This window comes from Mirounga angustirostris, unplaced genomic scaffold (genome assembly GCF_029215605.1).
Source record: "Mirounga angustirostris isolate CCGP_5_RB_7025 unplaced genomic scaffold, mMirAng1.0.hap1 SCAF_11, whole genome shotgun sequence".
NCBI classification, from domain to species: domain Eukaryota; kingdom Metazoa; phylum Chordata; class Mammalia; order Carnivora; family Phocidae; genus Mirounga; species Mirounga angustirostris.
In genome coordinates this window covers 87,726,851-87,749,884 of record NW_026991719.1, presented here as the reverse complement: position 1 = coordinate 87,749,884, position 23,034 = coordinate 87,726,851, and the positions used below count along the sequence as shown (strand labels likewise).

The following is a 23,034-nucleotide window of genomic DNA, read 5'->3' as shown; positions in this document are numbered from 1 at the left end:
AGTTGCTAAGTACAGAAACAAAGAGCTGAGGGAAGTTCCTGGAAATCTTTTTGGGTAGTGAGAAGAGTGAATGGTTAAGAAACCTGGGATTTCATTGGGACCACCCACTTAAATTTTAACTCTCTACGGCAAAATAAATCCGGTAGTACCCTCTCTGAATGAGAATTACGCTGAAATAATTTGAAGTTCAATCAGAATGTGTGGGTAATGATCTCTTCTATTACTTATTTTCTGATCCACCTTTGCTTGGTTCCCTTGCTGGAAAGCTCTTTAACATGAGCCCACTTTTCTGCCCAAGTAAACTTCAGTGAAAATTTTGTTACGCTTTCATATTTTACAGGGTCTCAGGATTTATCACAAACAAATACATGGTGTATTATGGATATGCTAATAGAAGACTGAGGTGACCGAGATGAAACTCGCACTCACCCCGAGTGGCCTTACAAGTAGGTAGCGTAGCTGAAAACCCACATGGTTTGATGTGAGAAGACTCCTTTTCCCAGCAATAGCTCCCCTCGGGATTGTTCCGGTGCTTGAAATCCCACCATTTAGACTCTTTGGATTAAGGAATTCCCTGTGTTCAAGAGTCCCCTTTCAAAAGGTGAAATACTCAAAAGAGAGCTCGCTCATTATCAATCCAAATGGCATCACCGGATGTTAAAACATCATGGTCACTAGACAAGAACAGGTCACACAACAACTGCTTTTTAAAATGGGGCCAGGGTTGGGGGGCTGGAGGGCCCAGTCCGTTGAGTGTCCAACTCTTGATTTCGGCTCAGGTCATGAGCTCAGGGTCCTGACATTGAGCCCCACATCCAGGCTCTGTGCTCAGTGGGGAGTCTGCTTGAAGATTCTTTCCCTCTGCCCCTTCCCCCCCCCCACTCGCGTGCATTCTCTCTCTCAAATAAATAGATAAAATCTGTAAAAAATAAATAAAGTGGTTGCAAGGGTAGAGGTAGGTCCTGAGCAATGAATTATGCCTGAGGGATGCAGAGCTGAGTGGGTCACTGAGCTAGTAGGTGCATGAGAATCCTGGGTGTTTGGAAACTAAGACGCCAGATGGCCAGGAAGGGCACTGAAAGGAGAGATCCGAAGATACCACTTCAGATTAACCTCGCCTATTTCCCAGCCTTGCCCAGCTAAGGTTTCTTCATGGGCAACATGTACTCTATATTTTTAAATCTGGACTTTCCCTTCCATTCCTGTCTGATTTCGGCTTAGCTTCCAGGCTATTGAGATCATTTTGAGTCCTACAACATAGTAATCATTCTCCCCAGGAGGAAGGCATCCACACATTTGTTAAGTGTCCCTTCTGTATTTTTATCTAAGTCACTAGTTCTTAATCTTGGATTCAGGGAGTCTGTAATTTACCTAAAACTGTACATGATACTTTGTGTATATAAGTGTTTTTCTTATGGAGAGGGGGCCAGAGTTTTCAACAGATTTTCAAGGTGATCCTTGACCTCAAAAAAAGTTGAAAACCACTAAATCCAACTATTCATCAGTATTTTGACCAGAACAGTGCTAATCAGGACAGAGTTCTGTAAGATCACCAAGAGTGACTTCCTTCCTGCTCAGCACTGATCCATCAAAAATTTGGGGGTACAGCTATTGAGTATTATATATTAGTCTCTCTTCTTGTGTTCCGCCTCTATTATAAAAGTGGAAGAGAAAAGTGAATTCCAGCTACTTTGGTGTTCTGGTGATTGAGATTTTTACACTGCTGGTGTTTAGTTTTTAATCTTTAAATATTAGATCATTCTCAAAACCTTCATCATTAGATCATTCTCAAAACCTTCATCATTGTGCTTACTGGACCCATCAGACAATGTGTATCATAATATTGTATTTAATGTGAATGGAATTATAGATGCTCCAAAAAGTCCCTACAATTGGCAAAAAATCGACACATCAAAGAAATTACCTACGTAAAACTTGTTATTTCTCTCCATGGCTCCTAAAGTGTAAATGTTAAGTTCAGTCTGCCTTAAAACCAATAAAGGCTCTACCTCAATTAGTGTATAGGTATGTTCTCTATATAAAGGGCTTCGCAGCTTAAGAAAATCCCCTACGTGAAAATCGGGATGTGATAAGTTAGAGTCATTACTTCATTTAAAAAAGATTCACCTTGGAGTCAGGCACAAAACAAGTAGACTGTATGATCACATTTAGACATAGGTCAAGAAAAGGCAAAGCTAATCTCTAATGACAGAAAGCAAATCAGTGGTTGCCTAGGGCCGGAGTATGGTGGGATTGCCCAGAGGGGCACAGGAAACACTTTGGATTGATGGAAATGCTCTATTTAAACGGGTGGTTTCATAGGCATATACCTCTGTCAAAACTCATCAAATGGTACACTTGAAATGGGTGTGCTTTATTGTATGTGAAGTATATGTCAATAATGTTCATAAGAGATTTACCTTAGGATCATTCAAATACGATTTTATTGAGTATTTATTGAGCCTCAAAATACAATTTAAAATCTGATTACACAAATGAAAAAGTCTACCTATAAATTTCTTCAAGGTGGAATGTGGGGAAAATATGATCAATGGGAAAAACATTCTAGCATGTTAGTTAATATTTAGCATTTATACAAGAATGGTATGTATTAATGTGGAATATCTCACCAGTGAAACAGATTAAATGATTAGTTCAGATTATCTAAAACAGATCTTAAGTGTTCATTTAGAACACTTACCTATTCTGGCCCTTCTAAAGTAGACAGCATCAGACATAGTGATAACATCTCATTAAAAGCTAAATTGTACATCACCCATGATATCAACATTTTGTGGTCACCGAAGGAACATGTTATTTGGAATTGTTTGCTTGTACATCATCTTGCATTTAAAAATTAGGTCATTTAAGAATTTTGCTATGCTCAAGCAAACCCTATGGCAGGGTGGTTCCTTGGGAAATCTAATATGATAATTTTAATTTTAATATTTTAAATAGGTACCCATTTTAATATGTACCCTTTACATATTCTTCTCTGGGATTTTTGGGGATTCCCCCCCCCCAATCTCTGAGAGAATGCTGGCAAATTCTTGTCTTCATGGCCAATGTGAAAATGAATTAGGGAAGCCCTGACCAACTGATCTTAGGAGTAACATTGAATCCAATTAATGCCACCTTGTCATGTGTGCATGCGGAATGTAACAGAGTAGCTGAAAACAGAGAAATAAGATTTTCCAAAGTACAATGGAGATATTGCTGTAAAACGCTTTCAACCGAATTAGGAATCACTTGCTTTGTCATTAGTCATGCTTGCGTGTTAGTGTAAGGACGTAGGAACCCGTGCATTTATCTTGACCTGTTTATTTTGGATCGAGGCAGGAGCACCTTGTTAGAAGAGGGCAGGTCAGAAGAGAGGGACGTGGTGGGAGATTGATTAGGGCAACTCCAAATGCCAGTAATGGGTTCCTTACTGATGAACGCTGTACTTAGGCTAGCAGCCTATGGCCTATTCACTCCCTTTTCCCTGTCACACAAGGGCTCCATTACAATCCCGGGCTCGGGCTCAGACTCCAGCTCGGGCTTGGGCTCGGGCTCCAGCTCCAGCTCGAGCTCAGGCACCGGGACAGGCTGTGGGGCGGGCTCGGGGGTAGGCTCGTGATCTGGCCCCAGGACGGTATCGGGGTCATTCTCTTGGCCAGAAGGTGGCAGAGTGGCTTCTAGTTGGAGAACGTGTTCGGCTGGCATTGCCTCGAGCTCTGTACTCTGGCTTATCTTTGTCATTGGTCTGCAGGAAGAAGGCCCAGGGAAGAACGAGTTAGGGTTCAGCATTTCACGTGGAGCCCTAGGCTCTGTAGCTTCAGTGACCACAGGTTCCAATCTGTTCAGGACCTCTGTGATGTCTGAGATTCTGACTCACTGTCACACCATGCGTTCGTCTTCGCTCCTGACCAGAGAGGTTAGGTCTCGACCAGAGAATGAGAGTCCGAGAGAGAAAAACTAGGGTCCCAAAGCTGGTTAAAGGAGTTGAGAGACATAGAGCTTAGAGCAGAGCCTGGCACATGGTGGTCAGGAGCTGGTAGCTGCCGCCACCCGTCGTTTCTAGAAGCAGTGAGGGGAGTGGAAAGACACCTCTGATATGTTGGTCTAAAGGGGGCGCTGAGGAAGAGCTGGTGGATAGAGCTGCGCCCGACAAATGTCAGCGTTCAAGTAAAGACAACAAAGTAAGATCTTACTCGAGTTCTGTGCTGGTTTTTGAATTTCTCTTCCTCTCCTTCCCCTTTGCCTTGGCCTTTGCCTTGCTCCTTGCGAAGCACACAACAGAGATGATAATGGCAGCACCCACTAGGGTACCCACCAGCGCCCCAACAATGATTCCAACTTCTGGATCTAGAAGAAACAAGCAGCTGGTTGGTAAAGTGGAACATACTGTCTGCCCCACACGTGTGCATTTGTCACCAGTGTGGGATATCTGGAGCCCTCATATGGTGGGGGAAATGACTTGTATAGGCTGGAAACCCCTAGAACTCTTGCCAGTTGGACTCACCCTGGCTCAACTGTGGAGCTCACCCATTTACACTGATACACATAAAGAAGACATATGCCAACTTGGGGGAGGGGGGTGCGGGGCTCACTTTCAAAACAGGCCTGAGGGAAATGAGTCTTCAATGGGCCTCTGCTTGATCAATGAAAGAGACCCCACAGAGCTACAATCTGGTAACCAGAGAAAGGACTTCTGATACAGGCAGGGACATTTCACTAGGCTTATGTGGAGCATAGGTGAAGTAGGTCCCTGTAAACCTCTCCCTCAGATGCCATGCTCACCAAGGAGCCTCAGGCATTCTGGCCACTGGAAAAGGATATGCCCATTTCCATAAACAGGCATCTGGTCTATTCGATCAGTCTTTGGAAAAACTCAGCGAATGTGCAATGATCCAGCTGAGCACCAGACCTTCCGCTGTCCCTGGGAGACCTTGCCTGAGTTCCGGTGGGCCCATCCCCACCTGCCTCCCTTCAAATAAGGCTGGACATTTTATATTTTGAGATGAGAGGCTAGTTGAGTTGCCTGGTCATTCTTTCAACTTTTTATGATTAAAGGAATCTGTGTGCACGATTTGGAAAGTCTACTAGACTTCTAGCAAAGACGCAGCAGTCCCCGTCCCCTCTCCTCCCCGTCTTTGTGTCCCATTCTCTAGAGGCAACCACTCTTAACTCTTTTTTTTTTTTTTAAATCATCTGGTATTTGCCCCCATGTTTCTATTGTGCTTGTTTTAACTTTCCAATTTTGGGGGTGCCTGGATGGCTCAGTTGGTTAAGCAACTGCCTTCGGCTCAGGTCATGATCTCAGGGTCCTGGGATCGAGCCCCACGTCGGGCTCCCTGCTCAGCGGGAAGCCTGCTTCTCCCTTTCCCACTCCCCCTGCTTGTGTTCCCTCTCTCGCTGTGTCTCTCTGTCAATAAATAAATAAAATCTTAAAATCAAAAAACCAAAAATTTGGCAATTCTAAGCAATGTCAATAGTAGAATATTCCTCAGATAATGCATCAGATAATCTATTGGTTTCTTATGATTTTTTCCCTTGGAGACATCCCTTCTGGAACCCTCCATCCTCCTCCCCCAGCATGGACTGGTTGCCCTCCTAAGCCTGCTGCTGTAGTGTCATCATCCGTCAGCTGCCTTTCACCTTCATCCCTGTTTTATAGATAAACAGGCTTTGCAAATCCTTTCAAGATCCAGCTCAAAGAGCACTTTGTCAATACAGCTGGCCCTGGCTTTATAAACATAATTAATTGTTTCTTCTTTAGGGTCCTAGAGATCCTGTACAGATGGCTATTCTAGCATTTAACACATTTTACTGTTTGTCCCTCTAGCTAAACTGTGAGTTCCTTGAGTGTAAGACATAGACCTTATTAATCTCTGTATCTGCATCATCTGTGATAGTTCCTGGCATATAGTAGATATCAAATTAAGGTTTGAAGGAGGGAGACAGGGAAGCAGGCGGGAAGGGAGGGAGGGAGGCAGGCAGGCAGGCGAGCAGGCAACCAAATGCCAGCATCATTTAAAAAGAGTATTTGGGCGGAAGCAAGGCTCAAATACAACTCCTGAGTCTCTACAGGTACAGTATAACTACTGGAAAGGCAAAATGGGACTGGGAAAGATACAGAAAGAGACAGCAGAAATGATCAAGGGACTAGGGGGAGAATGAGACCACAGACGAAGACCCAAAAGACATCTCTTCACCTTGGAACAGAAATTAGGTGAATGAAGAAGCAGCCTGGGATTGGAAAATGTTTGATTCAGGACAAGTGAAAGGAAGAAAGCTTAGCTTCCTAGGAAAGCGATGGTCCAAGGGAACTGGCCACCTGGATACAGTATGTATTAGTCACAGATTCAAAGTGAGTTAGGAATAATGAATAGATGACATGATCCTAAGTGTTATTAAGGGATCATTCAAAGGTGTGGCAAGGGGCGCCTGGGTGGCTCCGTCAGTTAAGCATCTGCCTTGGGCTCAGCCCCACAATGGGCTCCTAGCTCAGCGGGGAGCCTGCATCTCCCTCTGCCTGCCGCTCCCCCTGCTTGTGCTCTCTCCCTCCCTCTCTCTGACAAATAAATGAAATCTTTAGAAAAAATAAAAAATAAGGCATCCTGGCCCTGCTAGTCACTACCTGGATAACCTTGGGAAAGTCACTTATCTCCTTGAGTTTCAGTTTCCTTTTCAGCAAAATGAGGCTAACAATATATTGTGCCTCCTAGACAGGATGGTTGGAGGATTGAGTGAGATAATGCTCACCGCACCTGGCCACGTGCCTGGCACATAATTTGTGCTCCACAAATATTAGCTACTGTGGTTGTAGGTACAAGTGTTATTATTACTACTATTATTAGAGGCAGATCTTAACAAATTGCAGAAGAACTGGAAAGTCTGTGAGCTCCATGTTCAACATAGATTGCCGGTTTCCCCTGGATTCACCAACAGCATCATAAAGAAAATCCAGCCTGTTACTATCCATGGGGCTGCTGTTTTATTTATTAAATAGTAATACCTACTTTTTAGAAATTTCGTGAGGGATAAACAAAAGTTTTGTAAATGCTTTGGGGCAGTGTATGGCACATATTATCATGTAGGCGTTTAGATATTAGGATGATAATAATTCAGCATATCAACCTATAAATAAACCACCAAAATCACCAGAGAGGCAGGAAGGACTAAGCAGGGATCCTAATTAATTCACTTGGTTGGCAGGCGCAGGATACTTGACTTAAGGAGAAAGTGCATTAAAGTGGGATGATCAACTCACGGGAAGAAGTTAGATCAATTTCGCAGGAACTGTTGCCAAGGTTGTTGCTAGCCGTGCACTGGTAATAACCTTGTTCAAAACTGGTCAGATTTCCAATAACCAAAGTCCCAGTGGCTGGGTCTGTCAAAAACAGGATATAGACTTTGAAATCTCTTATGGACGGTACAGATCATGTCATCATAGCCGAATCACTCCGTGCCCACCCACTCCCTCACATTGGCCTCCCTTTCTTGAGCTGTCCAAGGTCCCGCTAGACCCCTCAGGACTCTTCCAAAGGTAGTCCCCCTGGGACCATGCCTCTTCCCTCCAAATCCACCACCTCTATTATGGTGAGCCAGAAACACGCTTGACTACTAGAGGTTGGGGGTAAGACCAGACCACAGTCACCTTGCTAGGAGATCTGCTTTTTCCCTCCCCTTCCCAGAAGACTGAGCTCTGAAGACGAGCAGCCAGCCACACACACGTGCCATCCGTCAGCCAACCACACACACCAGGCCTTGCCAGGGGCTGCAGTGGGCTGGACTTACTGAAGTTTTCTTTCACTGGGATGATGTCTCCACCTTCGAGTCTATACCAGTAGTACACAGGGGAAGGTGTCCCAAGCAGAGAGAGGCAGGAAAGAGATATCGGATGGCCAGTTTCTGGGACTCCTTGGATGCTGCAAAAGGGCTTAGACGGTTTGACTGTAAGGCAATGACACAGAGTAAAAATGCTGCAGGGGAAGTTGAAACCCGTCACAATCAGCAGCCACTCCCTACTGTCATTTCGTAGACTACCGTGCTGGGCGCTCAGTTTTGAAAGCTTTATGAACTTCCTGTGACCGTTTTCCGATTGTACCGCCAGGTGGGAGTAGAGCACTTCAGGTTCAAGGACCTGCCAGGCACCCGGCCATTAAGATTCTAGCGGCATCTCTTCCTCTTCCGTCTGCCTCCCTCCCCAGATTCGTGACCATGAATTTCTGCATTGTGTCTTAAAATACGCCTTTATTAAGACAGCCAAATGGAAGCAAACGCTAAATGACTAAAGACACAGTTTATACATTTGAAGCCCAGTTTTAAGGGAAAAATAGAACCTTTAGCTACTTTGAGATTAAGTTGTTATTTATTCTTTTTACAACCTTTGTTTTATCAATGCTGTGTCTTTCCTTTCCTTCAGGAGTCACGTTGGGGCATTTATATCTCTGGGGGTGGGTGACCCAAAATTACTGGAGGGTCTGAATTGGCCTGTGTCCCTCACTGGTCGGGGAAGCCCATTTTGGAAGGGGTGTGCTATGCAATGCTGAAATCTTTACTCATCTTTCACCCCTTCTGTGTGCCTGGCACAGCACTAGGCACCGGAAATGCCCAAGTAATGTCTGAAGTGGCGTGGGGGGAGTAGTGGGAGATGAGGCCAGAGAGCTGCAGAAGCTACAGCTTGGAGGGCTTTGTAGTTCAGGTATTTTACACAGACGGCAAGGAGGACCAAGGAAGGAATTTAAGTAGGGGAAGGATGGTGGTCATTTTTAATGCTTTAGACGGTTGGCTCGCACTCTGGGGGTGCCCGAACCAAGGGAGAGGAGGAGGCAGAATCAAAAGGTCTCAAGGAAGTAGAATCGATGGGACTTGGCCAAACGAATAGGGGGCATGAGGAAGAGGGCACAGGCGGTGATGGCTCCCAGGTTTCTGACTTGGACAGCTGGGCTTATCCCAAGATAAACAGGGGAGGGGCAGGTTTTCTGGGATGGAGGGAGGAGGAGAAAAGGGCAATGATACCGTTATTTGGGGACATACTGAGTCTTAGCTGTTTATGAAACATCTCTGTGGGAGGGGTCCTGTGGGAAACCGAGGATCTGGATCTCCTCATTCGTCTTACTGCTCACAGCTTGTCCTAAGCCTCGTGTTACATAGAGATAATAATCTGAATTTCAGTACTTACCACCTCACCTTGCTTGTCTTAACTTAGGCATAAAACCCTTTGGAGGCAGCAGTGAAGAGCACAGCGCTGGATCCACACAGACCACTCTCTGCGGCTTTACTCTGGGTGTGTTTAGGCAAGTACCCTCACCCACCCAAACCTCAGCGGACTCATCTGTATAAATGTGAACAAGAGACCGTCTGGCCTCTGACTAATCCAAACATACTGAATTTAGATAAATAAAATGCTGTCTGTAGTGCCTCACACATGGAATTGCTCTTGGCCATGGGCAGGACTAATTTCTACTGCCACATTGTATAGTTTTCTACTGAAGTTAATCTTCCAGGCTCAGACTCCAACCCGCTGTACACAGGAGTGAGGAGATGGAGATGGCAACTCTCTGAAACCCTGCACCATTCCTATCTTTTAAACAGGTGGTTTTAAATTAAAATAAGTATTTTTCAGGACACCTGGGCGGCTCAGTCGGTTAAGCGTCTGCCTTCGGCTCAGGTCATGATCCCAGGGTCCTGGGATCGAGCCCCGCATCGGGCTCCCTGCTCCGCGGGGAGCCTGCTTCTCCCTCTGCCTCTGCCTGCTGCTCCCCGTGCTTGTGCTCTCTCTGACAACTAAATAAATAAGATCTTTTAAAAAAATTAAGTATTTTTCCCTTTAGCTCTTTATTCTCTTTTCCTTACCATTGATTTTCTCAGATGGGGACATCTCATTCGATTTGCTTCCCCTAAGCTAGGCTATTTAACCGGAAGTCCATTGCAAGCATCACTAGATTTAGATACGGCCTGTTTAAAACCATGATGACTTGATGGCCTTTACAGAATTTGGAACAGAAAATTAAATGGGGGTGTTTCTAGAACCCAGAATCAACCCCAGATAGGCTTTTTTTTCCTGAACACAGTTTCCTCCCTTTATTTTTTATTAACAAAACACTTAGCGAATCACTTTGAACCACGTCCCAAACCTACATATTTTCTACAACTACTGAATCAGGATTGAACTGACATTTCATCCAGCTAATGACCCCAGTAGAACTTTGATGTTTTACTGGCAAAGCCATTGATCTACCATTTAGCATTATTGCTTTCAGCAGAATGGGGGTGGGAGGGAGAGGCTCACTGCAGAAAAATCAATGAAAATGAAAATGCTTCATTGCCCAAGCCTTCCCTATATTCATCATTTTCTTTTTAGGTGCCAAATCGCAGAAGGAATATGATGCTCATTCCAAACACATACAAAATAATTATTCAAACTTCTACCTGGGTATTTTTCAGAGATGCATTTTCCAAGGCTGTCATACCTAATGGAAGCCTCTCAAATGAACGGTCATCCAAACCACCTGGGCCTTTGCTCATAGCTGTTTCCTTTACCTAAGTTGTGCCCTGCCACCTCAGCCCCTATTCTCAAAACTTTTAGAGGGCTGAAACCCCATCTTTTACATCTTTCCATCTCCGTTGTGTGGCACAGTAACCAGATGTGTGTTCAGGATCCGTTGAATGAATTTATGCATGAGGAAGTGGGATCTACGTCCATCACTGTGTCATGGAATGTCTCTGGGCAATGCATTGCTAGGAAGCATGGTCACTAAGGAAATATCAACACCTCTCCCCACAGTTAGCCTCCCTTACCCCCCTGCCCCACTATGCCCCAACCCTCAGTCAGGGCAAGCAGGACAGACACTCATAGGCCATAGAACTTGAGAACTGCAAACAGCCTCTGCAATTTTTTGAGAAAATTATCAGTCTCAAGATTTCCAGAAAGCATGTATCTGTACAAGACCTTGGTTCTTACCCCAACTAACAAAAACAGAATTCTTGAGAATTCCCAAACAAGATAATCCACAGATTCTTCTGCCTTTTACCTTCCCTGGATCCTGGATGCTTAAGGAAAAGTCATGACACAGTCATTGCAGGAACAACGGACCCAAAGACTCATGGGAAAGCAACTTGAAGAGGAAATGACTCTCAACTTCTTAGGATTCTCTGAGCTTTAAACTTAAGAATATTAACCTTCCTGTCTAACTTTAGCTCAGAGATAAAGAGGCTTGGTTTGGACAACCCAGAGCCAGGGAGCAGCAGGAAACCATGAGAGGACTAATCCCTCAAATGCTTTTAATGTGGTATCTCCAGTCTATCATTTGATCCTCCTAACAAACCTGTGAAGACAGGGCAGGAATTACAACTCCATCTCAAAATGGCCAGAGAAAAGTGGACTGACAGGCCCGAGGCCACTGAGTAGCGAAGTACGAACTAGAACCTAAGCCTTTGGACTCCTAGCATCTGTGCTTCACTGTTTAGTTCCCAGGTAAATGACCAGTCTTCCAAATTGGAACATCAACTCTCCCAGGAGAGGGTTTGTGTGTAATTCTCTTGTCTTCTCCCTGTACCCCAATACCTAGCATGGGGCTCAGCAAAATAAAGGCACGATTGAGCTACCCCACTCTTAAAACTCAGCTCCTGATTACCTTTCCCTCCCTTCCAGATGAGGTTAACTACCAAACCTCATCTGGGGCGTCACCTGGGAGGCAAGCTCAGACAACTCTGGATGGTTCTCCTAGGTGTGCACCTTTTACTAATTGCTGCTTTTCCAAGCCAGTCAATTTTCAAGTCACTGGTTTGATCTAGTTCCTCCTTTCCTGTGATGGATGTACACAGCTTGAAAGGAACAATGACTTAGATCAGCTCCATTTGGGATCACTTAGAAATGGGAGAGCCCTCAGCTCAACTGGTTAATTGGTGAGGGTTGATAACTCTTTCCTCTCTCCCTTCAGTACTTCTGAAGGCCTGCAGACAAGACCTTGCTAGGCCTCCAGACAGGAGCAAAGCTCCCATTGTCCTCTCAGAGATTGGAAGGAGCGCTAGACATCCCCCAAAACTGTGAACTCTCCAAGAGCAGAAACCATGCCTCCGTCATTGTAAACTTCATGGCTCCTGGCACAAAATAGGAAGCACTCAGTAAATACTGTATAAATGAACCACTCCAGGTGCATTTGAAAATCAGATATGACTTGCCGAATGTCACATAATGAATATCTGTGCCCATATTCTCAACTCTGGCTTAACCTGTGGTCCTTTTTCCAGATAGTGCTAATGTTTTTAAAAGGGACCCTCCTGCCTTTACTCAAAAGAATGATTTCATGGTGGGAATTGTGGCTGGCTTAGGAGAGATCATAAATAGACAGTTATCTCCCCCAGGTAGGACTGGCTCTAATCAGAGGTTCCCTCCAGTTGCTAGTGATCATTTAGTGGGGATGGTATGTCGTCCCATCTGTCCTCATTCCACCCTTCAGAGACATGGATCCCCGGGGGTTGGGTCATCTGCTGTCATTTTGGCAGCACTTTTAGTTTGGCAATTGTTTCAACATGTTTTGTGAGTGATTTCTCAGTGTTACTCTAAGGGTTGGGTTGGTGGTGTGTCTCTATTTCCCCAACAAGAAAAGGAGCAGGGAGGATATTTATCCCCTGGGACTTAATTAGCACCATAACTCACTGTCCTGGCTCATTGAAGGTCCTAAGTTGTTCCAAGAAGAGAAAAAAAAACAAACAAAAAAACAGAAAAAATTGCCCATACCTAACACATTGACTTGGAGGATGCCTTGATTTTTTCCGACAAAGTCAGGGGGGTTGTTAACATCACAGATGTAGACACCACTATCTGCTGGTTGCATATGCAAAATGGTGATAGATGCGTTATCTGGATCGTTGGACCCTACAATTCGATCTTTAAATTGCCCGATGGCTACAGCTTGTCCACCTTCAGAATAGTAAATCTAGGACAGAAAAATGGCAGAAATGAGAACTGGAGAGTGTCCAGGGCTAAGGTAAGCTACCGGAAGCACCCTCCATCCGACATTACCTTTGTTGGCAAGAGGCAACATTCCTACCCACCCCCTCCCTCACAGAACAGATCCCATGGCAAAGGGGGGGGGGTCTCAATTCAGTGGGGTGCTTTAGCTTTCTCACAGCTGTGCACAACCACCTCCTCATGTGAGCTCACAGCCCTTCTGTGATGTCATCAGAGCAGGGACGTGTGCCGATCTTAGAGATGATAAACAGCTGGAGCTGACAGGGTTCAACTGCTAAGCTTAGGCTAGATCAAGATGCTCACCTGAGGAGTCTACCTGGAGGAAACTCACTGTATAAAACACAAATGCCTGTGGGAAAGCCAAAACCATCATTTTTAACCCCACTTTATAAACTTTTTTTTTTTTTTTAATTTACTAAGTGGGACTACGGGACTATTCAGTTTCCCTAAGAGTTAGAATATTCGTACTCCTTTCATACACACCTACTCCTCTGGATAAGCAAACTTGGGTTTATCCTGTTTGTTAGAAGAGTCACATTTCAGAGCAGAGAGGCCCTTGAGAAATCATTTGGTCCCATCCCCTCATAGTGGCCTAGGAAATGCTTCGTCAGTGGCGGCTCCTCACTTTCTCCCCATGTGGCAGGGGGCAGAACTGGAATTATTCTTTCATTTAGACAAATAAGGGCCCTCAAATCCAGAACGATTAAATGACTCATCCAAAGTCACAGGCTTCACTTATTATTACTATGATTTACCACACTCAAGGAAGATCTGGGTTCTAGTCCCATCTCTAGTAAAGATCATGAATAGTTAGATCATAATGGCAACTGTGGGAGCAGCATGGTGAGGTGGAAAGAGGCCTGGTCTAGGAGTCAGATGACCTGGGTTTTAGCCACAGCTCTGCCTCTGACTGTGACATAGGGAAGGTGGGGCCGCCAGTCATGCCTCCATGGCGACCTGCTTTGTGGTGAGAAACAATGTGATTTAAACTCTCCAACTTTTCGTTTCCACATCTCAATGAGGAGCCAGAGCAATGACCTCCAAATTGAGATGTATTCCCCAGGTATAGGCACATAAGCTGATTTTAGGTGGTACATAAATGAAAACTTACTAGAAAGACACATATCTTGCATATTGTATCTGTGACTTCATGGATATTATTGCTTAGGGTGACACTAAGGTAGATTTTTAAAAAATTTTTTAAAACCAAGTCACTATAGAAAATGACATTAAATAATACTGCTGGTGACACACAATTATGACAAAAATCATAAAGATGAGACATAAAGGACTGAAGCTTGGAAATCACTGGACCAGGTGATCCCTGAGGTTTCTTCATCATACACACACATCCTACACACTTTGTTAGTTTCATATAAATGTATGTCATTCAAGTGATGGTTTATTTTTTAATAAACTGGTATCACCCTAGTCCAGTGGAACTAATTAATGTTTTCATAAAATCTACTAAAAGGGCCTTATTCATTTAATTCACTCCCCTTACTTTCTAGTGGAAGCTGAAGCCCAGAGAGGTTAAAAAAAAAAAAAAAAGACACACACACACAAAGTTAAGTGAGGAAAGGTCTAGAACCTGGTTCTTCTAACTCCTTGTCCGGTGTTCTTTACCTTAATAGGATAATGAGAGAGGAAAGGCAATTAACAAACCAAAAGATATGATCAAGATAAATTCAGAAATATTCTCCTTCAAATCGAAAGCCAATATAGTTTTAAACAAAAGCAGAAAGGTAGATTCTGAGGGAAAATTCAAAGACCATATTTAAGGAGAAAAGACTTGTCTCTCTTCTTCGGTTGTCTAACATCAACTAGCTTTCTTTCCTGCCCCAAATGAGCCATTTATAATTCAATTTGTCCATTCACACCTACTGAAATCACCAACATTTGCCCCAAAGGGGTCTTGTTGGACTTATAAACTGGAAAGCCAATGTTAACTGAAGGTATTCAAGGGGTCCAGGAGGAGGTTCAGCTGGTCAGAGGTCTATTGCCTCCCTCTGAGTTGACACCCAAGCTATTGGGCTTTCCATTTCACTAGCCAGCGTGGGGCTTATTTACTTGCTAATCAACAATTTGAGGCCCTGTGTACTCTTACCTGGAACACAGCCTGCAGGCCATCCAGGAAGCCCTTTTACAATGTAGACATCTGGCTGCTTCCCCTGCTCCCAGGAAGACTGGGGATAAGTCAGCCTGTTTTATGCTGAGGCTCGGCGACATCACAATGAGATACATCAGTCCTGCCTACGGCCCACAGTGAGTGCCAGAGGGTCTGGGAGAAAAGACCTTGTTTCTGCCCAGAGCAGGGAACCAAGAGAGTGTGTGTTTTAGGCCAGGACTAGAACATGCAAAGAAGCCACTGTAAAAGTCTCACCTTTGGTCATGAATCCAGGTGAAATGAGCAGATAAGTTATGAGGCCCTGAACTTGTAACTTCCCTCTAAAAAGGACCCTTCCCATCCCTTCTACCCTCACTCCTCACACCGTCCCCCCATATATCTTGCCCTCTCACAAATAATACTGAAGGGTGTCAGGGATAGGAATGGAGCTAAAGAGGGATAGCAATGGACACCTAAAAGGGAAAGGCCTAGGCCTGAGAAGGAAAGTCCCCAGGGCTAGCCAGTGGCCAAACACACAGATGGAGGGACTTTCTGTTAGGGGAAGTCCAAGCTGTCACACTGTCCTTGTAAAGAAAAAAAAAAATAGAAATGTTTTCCTGAAACTGCTTATCTAATCACACAGGAAGTACTGAAACGTGGTGCCATTTTCCACAAAAGAATAACTCTTTGAAAAATCAAAGCTGAACAATGGCCAAGACTCAGCCCATGATCCTGTGGGACTTGTACCTTTTCAAAGAAAGTATACTGTCAATTGAGAGATCAAAGCAAATGAGGTCCAGGAAAAGCCATGGATGTTCCACGGGCCACACATCCTTTGGGGTGGGGGGACAGGGTGGCAAATCTGCTTAAAGAAAAATCCATTCAAGTGTTCCCTTAAGTGGTACTTGTTAATTTGTTGCCCACTTGCCCTTCGTGGCTGCCCTACTCCCCGCCCCCCCCCCCCAGGTACCTTCTGCTCCTCCATGATGTTAGAGGCTGATACGTAGTCATAATGACACATTGTTATAAGACCCCCTTTGAGATCACTTCATTCATGGTTTCTAAGGTTGACGACTCTTCAGGAGCCAGATGGATATTAGAAATATGGGAAATAGCTGGGAGGGGCTGGTGGATGGTGGTAAGATCACAAGGACAGCGGGGACCATGGTGAACCAGAGAGCCAATACAACAAGGCTTCCAAACTGTGGAAACAAACAAACAAAATACTGGGCTGGTCAACCAACACGAATCCACTGGTCAAATCGGGCCCAGAGGCCGCCAGTTTGCAACCTCCAATTCATCCCCTTCAATAATAGAAAAGGACACTGAGGCCCCAATAGAGGAAGTGATTTGTCCAAGGTCACACAATTTATAACCAGACCTGGAATTCAGACCTCCTGATTCTCTCCGAATACACGAAAATAGCACTCCTAGTGCTGCTTTGGGCGGGGGGGTGATTCCTAGGTAATCTTTCCCAACCCTTTTCCTGCCGATTGCTACTATTCATTGGCATGGCACTGCCCATGCCGAGTGGGCCTGCCACCTGATGCCTTCAATGGTTGCCAGCTGCGACAACAGCCTCTCCCCTCCTATGATGCCAAGTTCCTATTCACATGAGGCCATGCAGCTGGGAGCCAGATTTGTCCAAAAAGATTTTTTTCCCCCTCAGCTTTGTGACACAGTTCTCTAACCAGAGGCTGGAATATAAACAAGGAGGGTTGAAAGAATTCAGTCTGCTTTCTGTTTGAGTCTGAGTTGGAATTAATAAATGCATTTAGCCTCCAGAGCTGCTTTTGTGGGTTCCTTTTGGAAATGTGGAGGGTGTGGAAACCCACAGTAAAGCACCCATTCTTTCCCTTCAGCTTCTCGTTTTCCTGCACTACTCATAAAGGGGCTGGCTGTGGGAGGGGAGGAGGGGGCAGTGGCAATGGTCTCAAGCCCCGCACTTTTTCTGGACTGTTCTTGGGGTGGGGGTGGGGGGTTGAGATTGCACATGGAAGGGAAAGAACACCAAAAGATAGACATCCCTGCCTTCAAACCACTCCCTTCCCAGGCTGCCATTTGCCTGAGGTCCCCACCATTTGAACTGCTTCTTTGGGGTGAAGGCATGGAACAAGTCTACACTTAGAGGATTTTCTTTGGAAGAGAACAAAATAAATTAGTATCACCAGTCCCTAGCACCTCAGCGTTAGATTGATTGATCAGGTTTAGCAAGAATATACACCTGAGGCCATGGGATACAGAACAGATAAATTTTGATGGGAGGGGGTGGTGGGAAGGGAAGAATGTGGACTGTTTCTCAATGGGAGTGACACTGGTATTTTGGGCAGACCGTTCTTTCTCCTGTGGGCTTAGCCTGCGTATTGCAAGACATCTAGCACCTCTAGCTCCCACCTACTAACTGCCAGCAGTGACTCTCATTTATAACCATTACACCAACACCCCCCTCATTTTCAAATGCATGTGAAGAGATGGTACACCCCCACCCTGCCAACATTTGGGAAGCATTTGATATAATGCTATCTGAAGAGGACAGTCCAGGTGGGGAGAATTTGAACAGCCAGAGAATACGAAGACACTAGGTTCTAGAAGGGAGTTGTCCACATTAAATGTATGCTGGAGAGATGAAAATGGCAACAGGTTTCATCCACTAAGGATGTTCTAAGTATTGTCTGCGAGACCCATGCTAAGTAGGATCAATGCCTGTTCTGTTCATGGGCAGGTGAGGTCTCTTTAGTTTTACCAGTTACTGGCTGGGTGGAAGAGGAGAAAATTGGTGTGATCAGAGGGGCACCAAACTACCCAAAACTTCCATGCTAGCCTGCCTGTTCCAGGGCCTAGAGTCTTCAGCTGAAAGTCTCTGCTGAGGGACTGATCATCTGAAACTGTTCCTGTCTTCTGAGAGGAGGGCTTCTCTAAGAGAAGGACCGTGCTAATAAATGTCCTGGCCCTCCTGGTCAGAAGACTTATGGAATACTTCTGTAGTCCCCATTCACCAAAGGAACCCCTTGGAGGGGATAGTCAGTAAGTGGTAACACCCTCCCCTGGGTATGGAGAACCACTATGCCTTGGAGTCAACTGCTCCTTTAACACAATGATTTGGGGGTAGGAGAAGAATGCGAGCCTATGGCAAGAGCGGGCCCCTGCCCTGCTCGAGGCAGCAATAAGTCCCTGAGCCTTTTGGAGGAGGCTGAAAAGAAGTCCAGACATGGGTGTGAGAAGGCAGACTCAAGACTGTCCCAGTTTTGCCAGGAGCCTGTGCTGATCTGGACCATCCCATCCCACTCCTAAAGGCTGGTGCCATTGCCCTAGATATTCCAAACAATGAAGGGGTCCAGTAGTACACCAATTGGTGTTCTTACCTGAGAGGTCCAGCTACATCTTCCCCGAGCGTCTCTTGCATGCGCCATATTTAGACACTGACTGACTGCCTTTTCCTCCATACCCTCAGTATTGAGGCACGGGCTGTGCTGTGTTTGAGCAGAAATGGGTGGGTCTGAGAGCTGAATGCTACATGATATATTGCCACATCAACCCAGGAGTTGAAGTGAATCACTCAGTGATCAGTCTGGCAACGTCTTACTCCCATAAATCAGAGAATTGTCTAATAGCACAGCAGTCTCTTTTTATCATCCCCAAAATGTTCACCAGCCATCCCTAGATTAGCATACAACATGCTCTACAGAATACTGAATGCATGGAAGTACTCAAAGAAGAAACAAATTCGAAATAGAGGCCAAATCCCATTTTGAAAAATACCATCTCAACTGAAGATGTCTACAACTTCTTTGTTGAGTGGACTCTGTTCAGGGAGAGGAGCAGGCAGAGAAGGCTAACCCCTCCCTTCAGCCACGGGAACCTGGCAGGCAGTGAAGCAGGAAACTAATCCTGAGCCAGGACTCCCCCAAGAGCTCTGTCCCAGCTGTTGAGCTATACTAAATATCTTTTTTTTTTTTAAGATTTTTTATTTATTTGACAGAGAGAGACACAGCGAGAGAGGGAACACAAGCAGGGGGAGTGGGAGAGGGAGAAGCAGGCTCCCCACAGAGCAGGGAGCCCGATGTGGGACTCGATCCCAGGACTCTGGGATCATGACCTGAGCTGAAGGCAGTTGCTTAACCAACTGAGCCACCCAGGCGCCCCTATACTAAATATCTTTGTTGGGCCGGATCCCTAGCGCCCATGATGCAGGGGGTCTGGATGGGCTAGGGATTTTACAAAATCACCATTTTGTAAGTAATGATACTACTAATAATAGCTCACATTCGTTGAATGGCTACTATGTGGAAGACTTCCCAGTGCTTTACAAGCATCATCTCATTTAATCTTCACAGTAAACCTATGAGGTAGGTAAGTAGCCCCATTACACAGATGGGAAAACTGACCCTCTGAAAGGTCAGCTGACTTGTCTAAGGTCATCCAGCCAGCAGCTAAGTAGCAGAGCAAGGAGTAGAACCAATAGCCATCAGGAAGTTTCCACTGGTGCTCCTAAACTGCTCATCTGGAAAAGCAGAGAGAAGCACATGCCTGCAGGGTATGGGGAAAAAGGTGAGAGCCTCCAGTTCTTTGGAGGTAGAGACCTAAGGACGGTTGAAATGGGGACCTTGCTGGGGCAAGCTAAAACAAGATGGAAGAAGAGAAAGAAGAGGAAGCTTGACTTTTTGGAGGTGGTTTTCACTGTCTCTAAGCCCAGAGCTAGACCATCCCCCACCCACCCTGTCTCCTATGCAGCTAAGGCACAGGCATAACAAAGGTTTCATGCATCAGAGAAATATCTAAAATATTTTAAGATCAAGAAGAATGTTGTCACTGAATCAGTGGCTCAGTGCAGAGGAGCTCCTTTGATTTGGACATCTCAAAAGCCTAGATACCTTAAACTACTTGCCTTGCCTGTACCTGACATTTTGAAGAATGAGGCAAATGTCAAGTAATAAGCTACTCAGTACATACATACTTGTTACTAAAGTTTCTTTCCAAAGTGCCTCTAACAGATGTCCTGAGGTCAAGCCACACCTCGTTCGATCACCTACACCTTCTGTGCATCTCCAGGTTTAGAAAAAACCCATTGCTGGTCACAAGATCCTTCTGCCCTGCATCTCCCAACTCAGAACTACTTGGTTCAACCAAGAGATGGCCTTGTAAATTCCAGTGTCAGAGGAGGCATAAAGAACAACTTGTATTTTTGAACGCAGGTTGGCCTGGCCTCACTTCCAGGCAGTCGAGGACATCTGGATTTGAGTACCACACATACAAATAATTCAAAATATATTGGCAAGGCTTCTCTAATTTCAGCCCCTACTGGCTAAATGGGAAGGACTTCAGGCCTACAGATAAAGAATGCATTGAAAAGACTATTCAGGAAACTGAATTTTAAAAAGGAAGAAAGTTCATGTGATTATTGCCATCCACAATACAAGAGAGCAACCTGCAAAGGGATGATTTCTCAGTTGATTGCAATATGTGAGGTCTTGGGTCAGGGCATCGGGGTGACAAAAAGAGGTAAAATCACTGTTGTTGTTGTTGCTGCTGCTGCTGAAGATGATAAAGGTGTTTACAAGGGAGAAAACTTACAGGCCTTTAAATTTTTCCCAAGCCTTTTCACATGCAGCATGTCAGCTGGTTCCCCATGAGATATATAGAAGAGCGTTAGCATTCCACCATGTTTTGAAGAGTGATTCAGATGCATGTCTGAGGTAACCAGTGCTAAGCAAAAATGGTGAACACTGACTAGAGGGTGGCATTAATGAAATCACCTCTTGAACAGTGTTTCCTGCTACAAAAGTGTTCGGGACCTCTGGTAAAGAGAGGATCTAGCACCTCCAAAGGACCAGAGATGGCTGAAGCCCCACTGGCCAAGGTGTGGCTCCTCCAAGCTAGCAGCCTCCTCCTTCTCTACCTCTGTCCTTCAATCTCCTCTAGTCCACTCAGCTCGCTCTCCATTTTTCTACTAATCAAAACCCCAATTCAACTCCATCCAACTATTCCAAGCCATACTGATTTGTTTCTTCTCTGAACTCCTTGTTTTGGATCATATATCTTTTTGAAAATCTGATGAAAGCTATAGGCCTCTTCCCTTAAGGGATATGTGTTGGCAGACATGTTGCACACTCATGCAGACTTCTGCATGCATTCTCTCTCTCTCTCTCTCTCTCTCTCTCTCTCTCTCTCTCTCACACACACACACACACACAACTTTGAGTATATAATTTTCGTCTCTGGGCTAATTTAAAAAGGAATTACCCTTAAGGCCCCATGAAGAAAACCTGAAAATAGACAAGCTTACAGTTAGAACATTTTCCTTTGACTTTCACCCACTTTCTTCTAGCAACCTCTGACCCCTAACCCCAGCCTATTTGCCCTATCCTCTACCCTCTAGCTTCTTGTTGCCCTTGATTACTCAGGGTTCATCACTACCTTGGCCCTTCTCCACCCATCTGGGAGTCTCATTCCATCAGGATTCATCTAGCACAATGAGCTAGCTCACTTGAGGGGCAGATCCCAGATACTACATTTGACAGAGATCAGCAGATCAAGTAGGACGTGTATTTGAACTGGGGTCTTCTGGAAATAATAGGGAGATTATTTGGGGGGAGGAGGAGCCTTCTCAGAACTACTGCTTATTTCACCTAGGAGAAGGACCATTCCTGTCTACTCTAGAAAACACGATACACCAGCTACTGACCTACTCAGATTTGAGATAACAGGCTATAACTGAATATGAAGAGAGGACAAAGGCCACATCACATACATGATGGTCTTCCCTAAACAACTATCTTCAGACTCTTTGTACCTGAGATTCTGCCACTGCTATCACTGGTTTACCACTCCTTCACACACGACCTCAACAGTTTATGTCAGAACTACCACAGGGGAATAGTTGAGGTAAAAAGTCCTTACAGAAGCTGGCGGTAAGTCCTTCTTGTGAAAGAATGACCACTGGATCGAGAGCTTGTCCCGGGAGGCCACAGTGCTGGTGTAGGTGCAGACAAGTGTAACATCGGATCCAACAGTCACATTCACAACACTGTTTGGGATGGTCACCTGCACCATATTAACTTGACCTGAAAAAATAATCATCAAAAAGAAAATGGTACACTCTCACATTCTGAGGACACTCTTTCATTACAAAGCACTTTCAATGACATCTTGTTTGAGGTATCCAAGGTGAGGAGGAGGAGGTAGAATGAACTGTACAGGAAAGCTGACCCAGCAATTGGCGTGGGGGTAGGGGAGTTTCTAACAAATTACAATGTAATGAAACTCAAATCCTATGTGATGGTGAGGTAATAACACCGAACTGCTAGTTCTTCTGTATAAGGATGGCCTTAAACAGAGGTTCTTAAAATGTTGTCCAGGGACCTAAAGGTCTATGAATATGGGGAAAAACTAATCCAGGTTGCCCAGGACTAACACATTTCTTGGATGTGGAACTTTCAGGGTTTTTTTCTTCCAAGTTTTTATTTAAATTGAAGTTAGTTAACATATAGTGTAGTATTGGTTTCAGGAGTAGAATTCAGTGATTCAGCACTTACATACAATACCCGGAGCTCATCCCAGCAAGTGCCCTCCTTAATGCCCGTCACCCGTTTAACCCATCCCACCACCCACCTCCCCTCCAGCAACCCTCAGTTTGTTCTCTGTTGTTAAGAGTCTCTTATGGTTTGCCTCCCTCTCTGTTTTTATCTTTTTTATTTTCCTTCCCTTCCCCTATGTTCCTTAAATTCCACATAGGAGTGAAATCATATGGGATTTGTCTTTCTCTGAGTGACACATTAGCACATGGACTAATTACGTCCATGTTGTTGCAAATGGCAAGATTTTATTCTTTTTGATGGCTGAGTAATATTCCTCTGTGTGTGTGTGTGTGTGTGTGTGTACTAACTCTTATTTATCCATTCATCAGTCGATGGACATTTGGGCTCTCTCCATAATTTGGCTATTGTGGACATTGCTGCTATAAACA

General features: G+C 44.9%; 1 protein-coding gene across 1 annotated transcript in view; it reads right to left on the bottom strand.

The window, feature by feature from the left end:
- Nucleotides 1–3,017: 3,017 nt before the first annotated feature.
- VSIG1 (V-set and immunoglobulin domain containing 1) overlaps nt 3,018–23,034 on the bottom strand; it is a 93,918-nt gene continuing 73,901 nt past the window's right edge. Inside the window, exons 5-10 of the mRNA XM_064574464.1 lie at nt 21,969–22,132; nt 12,731–12,929; nt 7,783–7,938; nt 7,256–7,375; nt 4,194–4,347; nt 3,018–3,745 (exon numbers count right to left, since the gene is read on the bottom strand). Coding sequence (XP_064430534.1) covers nt 3,460–3,745; nt 4,194–4,347; nt 7,256–7,375; nt 7,783–7,938; nt 12,731–12,929; nt 21,969–22,121 — 1,068 coding nt within the window. The 5' untranslated portion in view covers nt 22,122–22,132 and the 3' untranslated portion in view covers nt 3,018–3,459. The remainder of the gene's footprint in view (nt 3,746–4,193; nt 4,348–7,255; nt 7,376–7,782; nt 7,939–12,730; nt 12,930–21,968; nt 22,133–23,034) is intronic.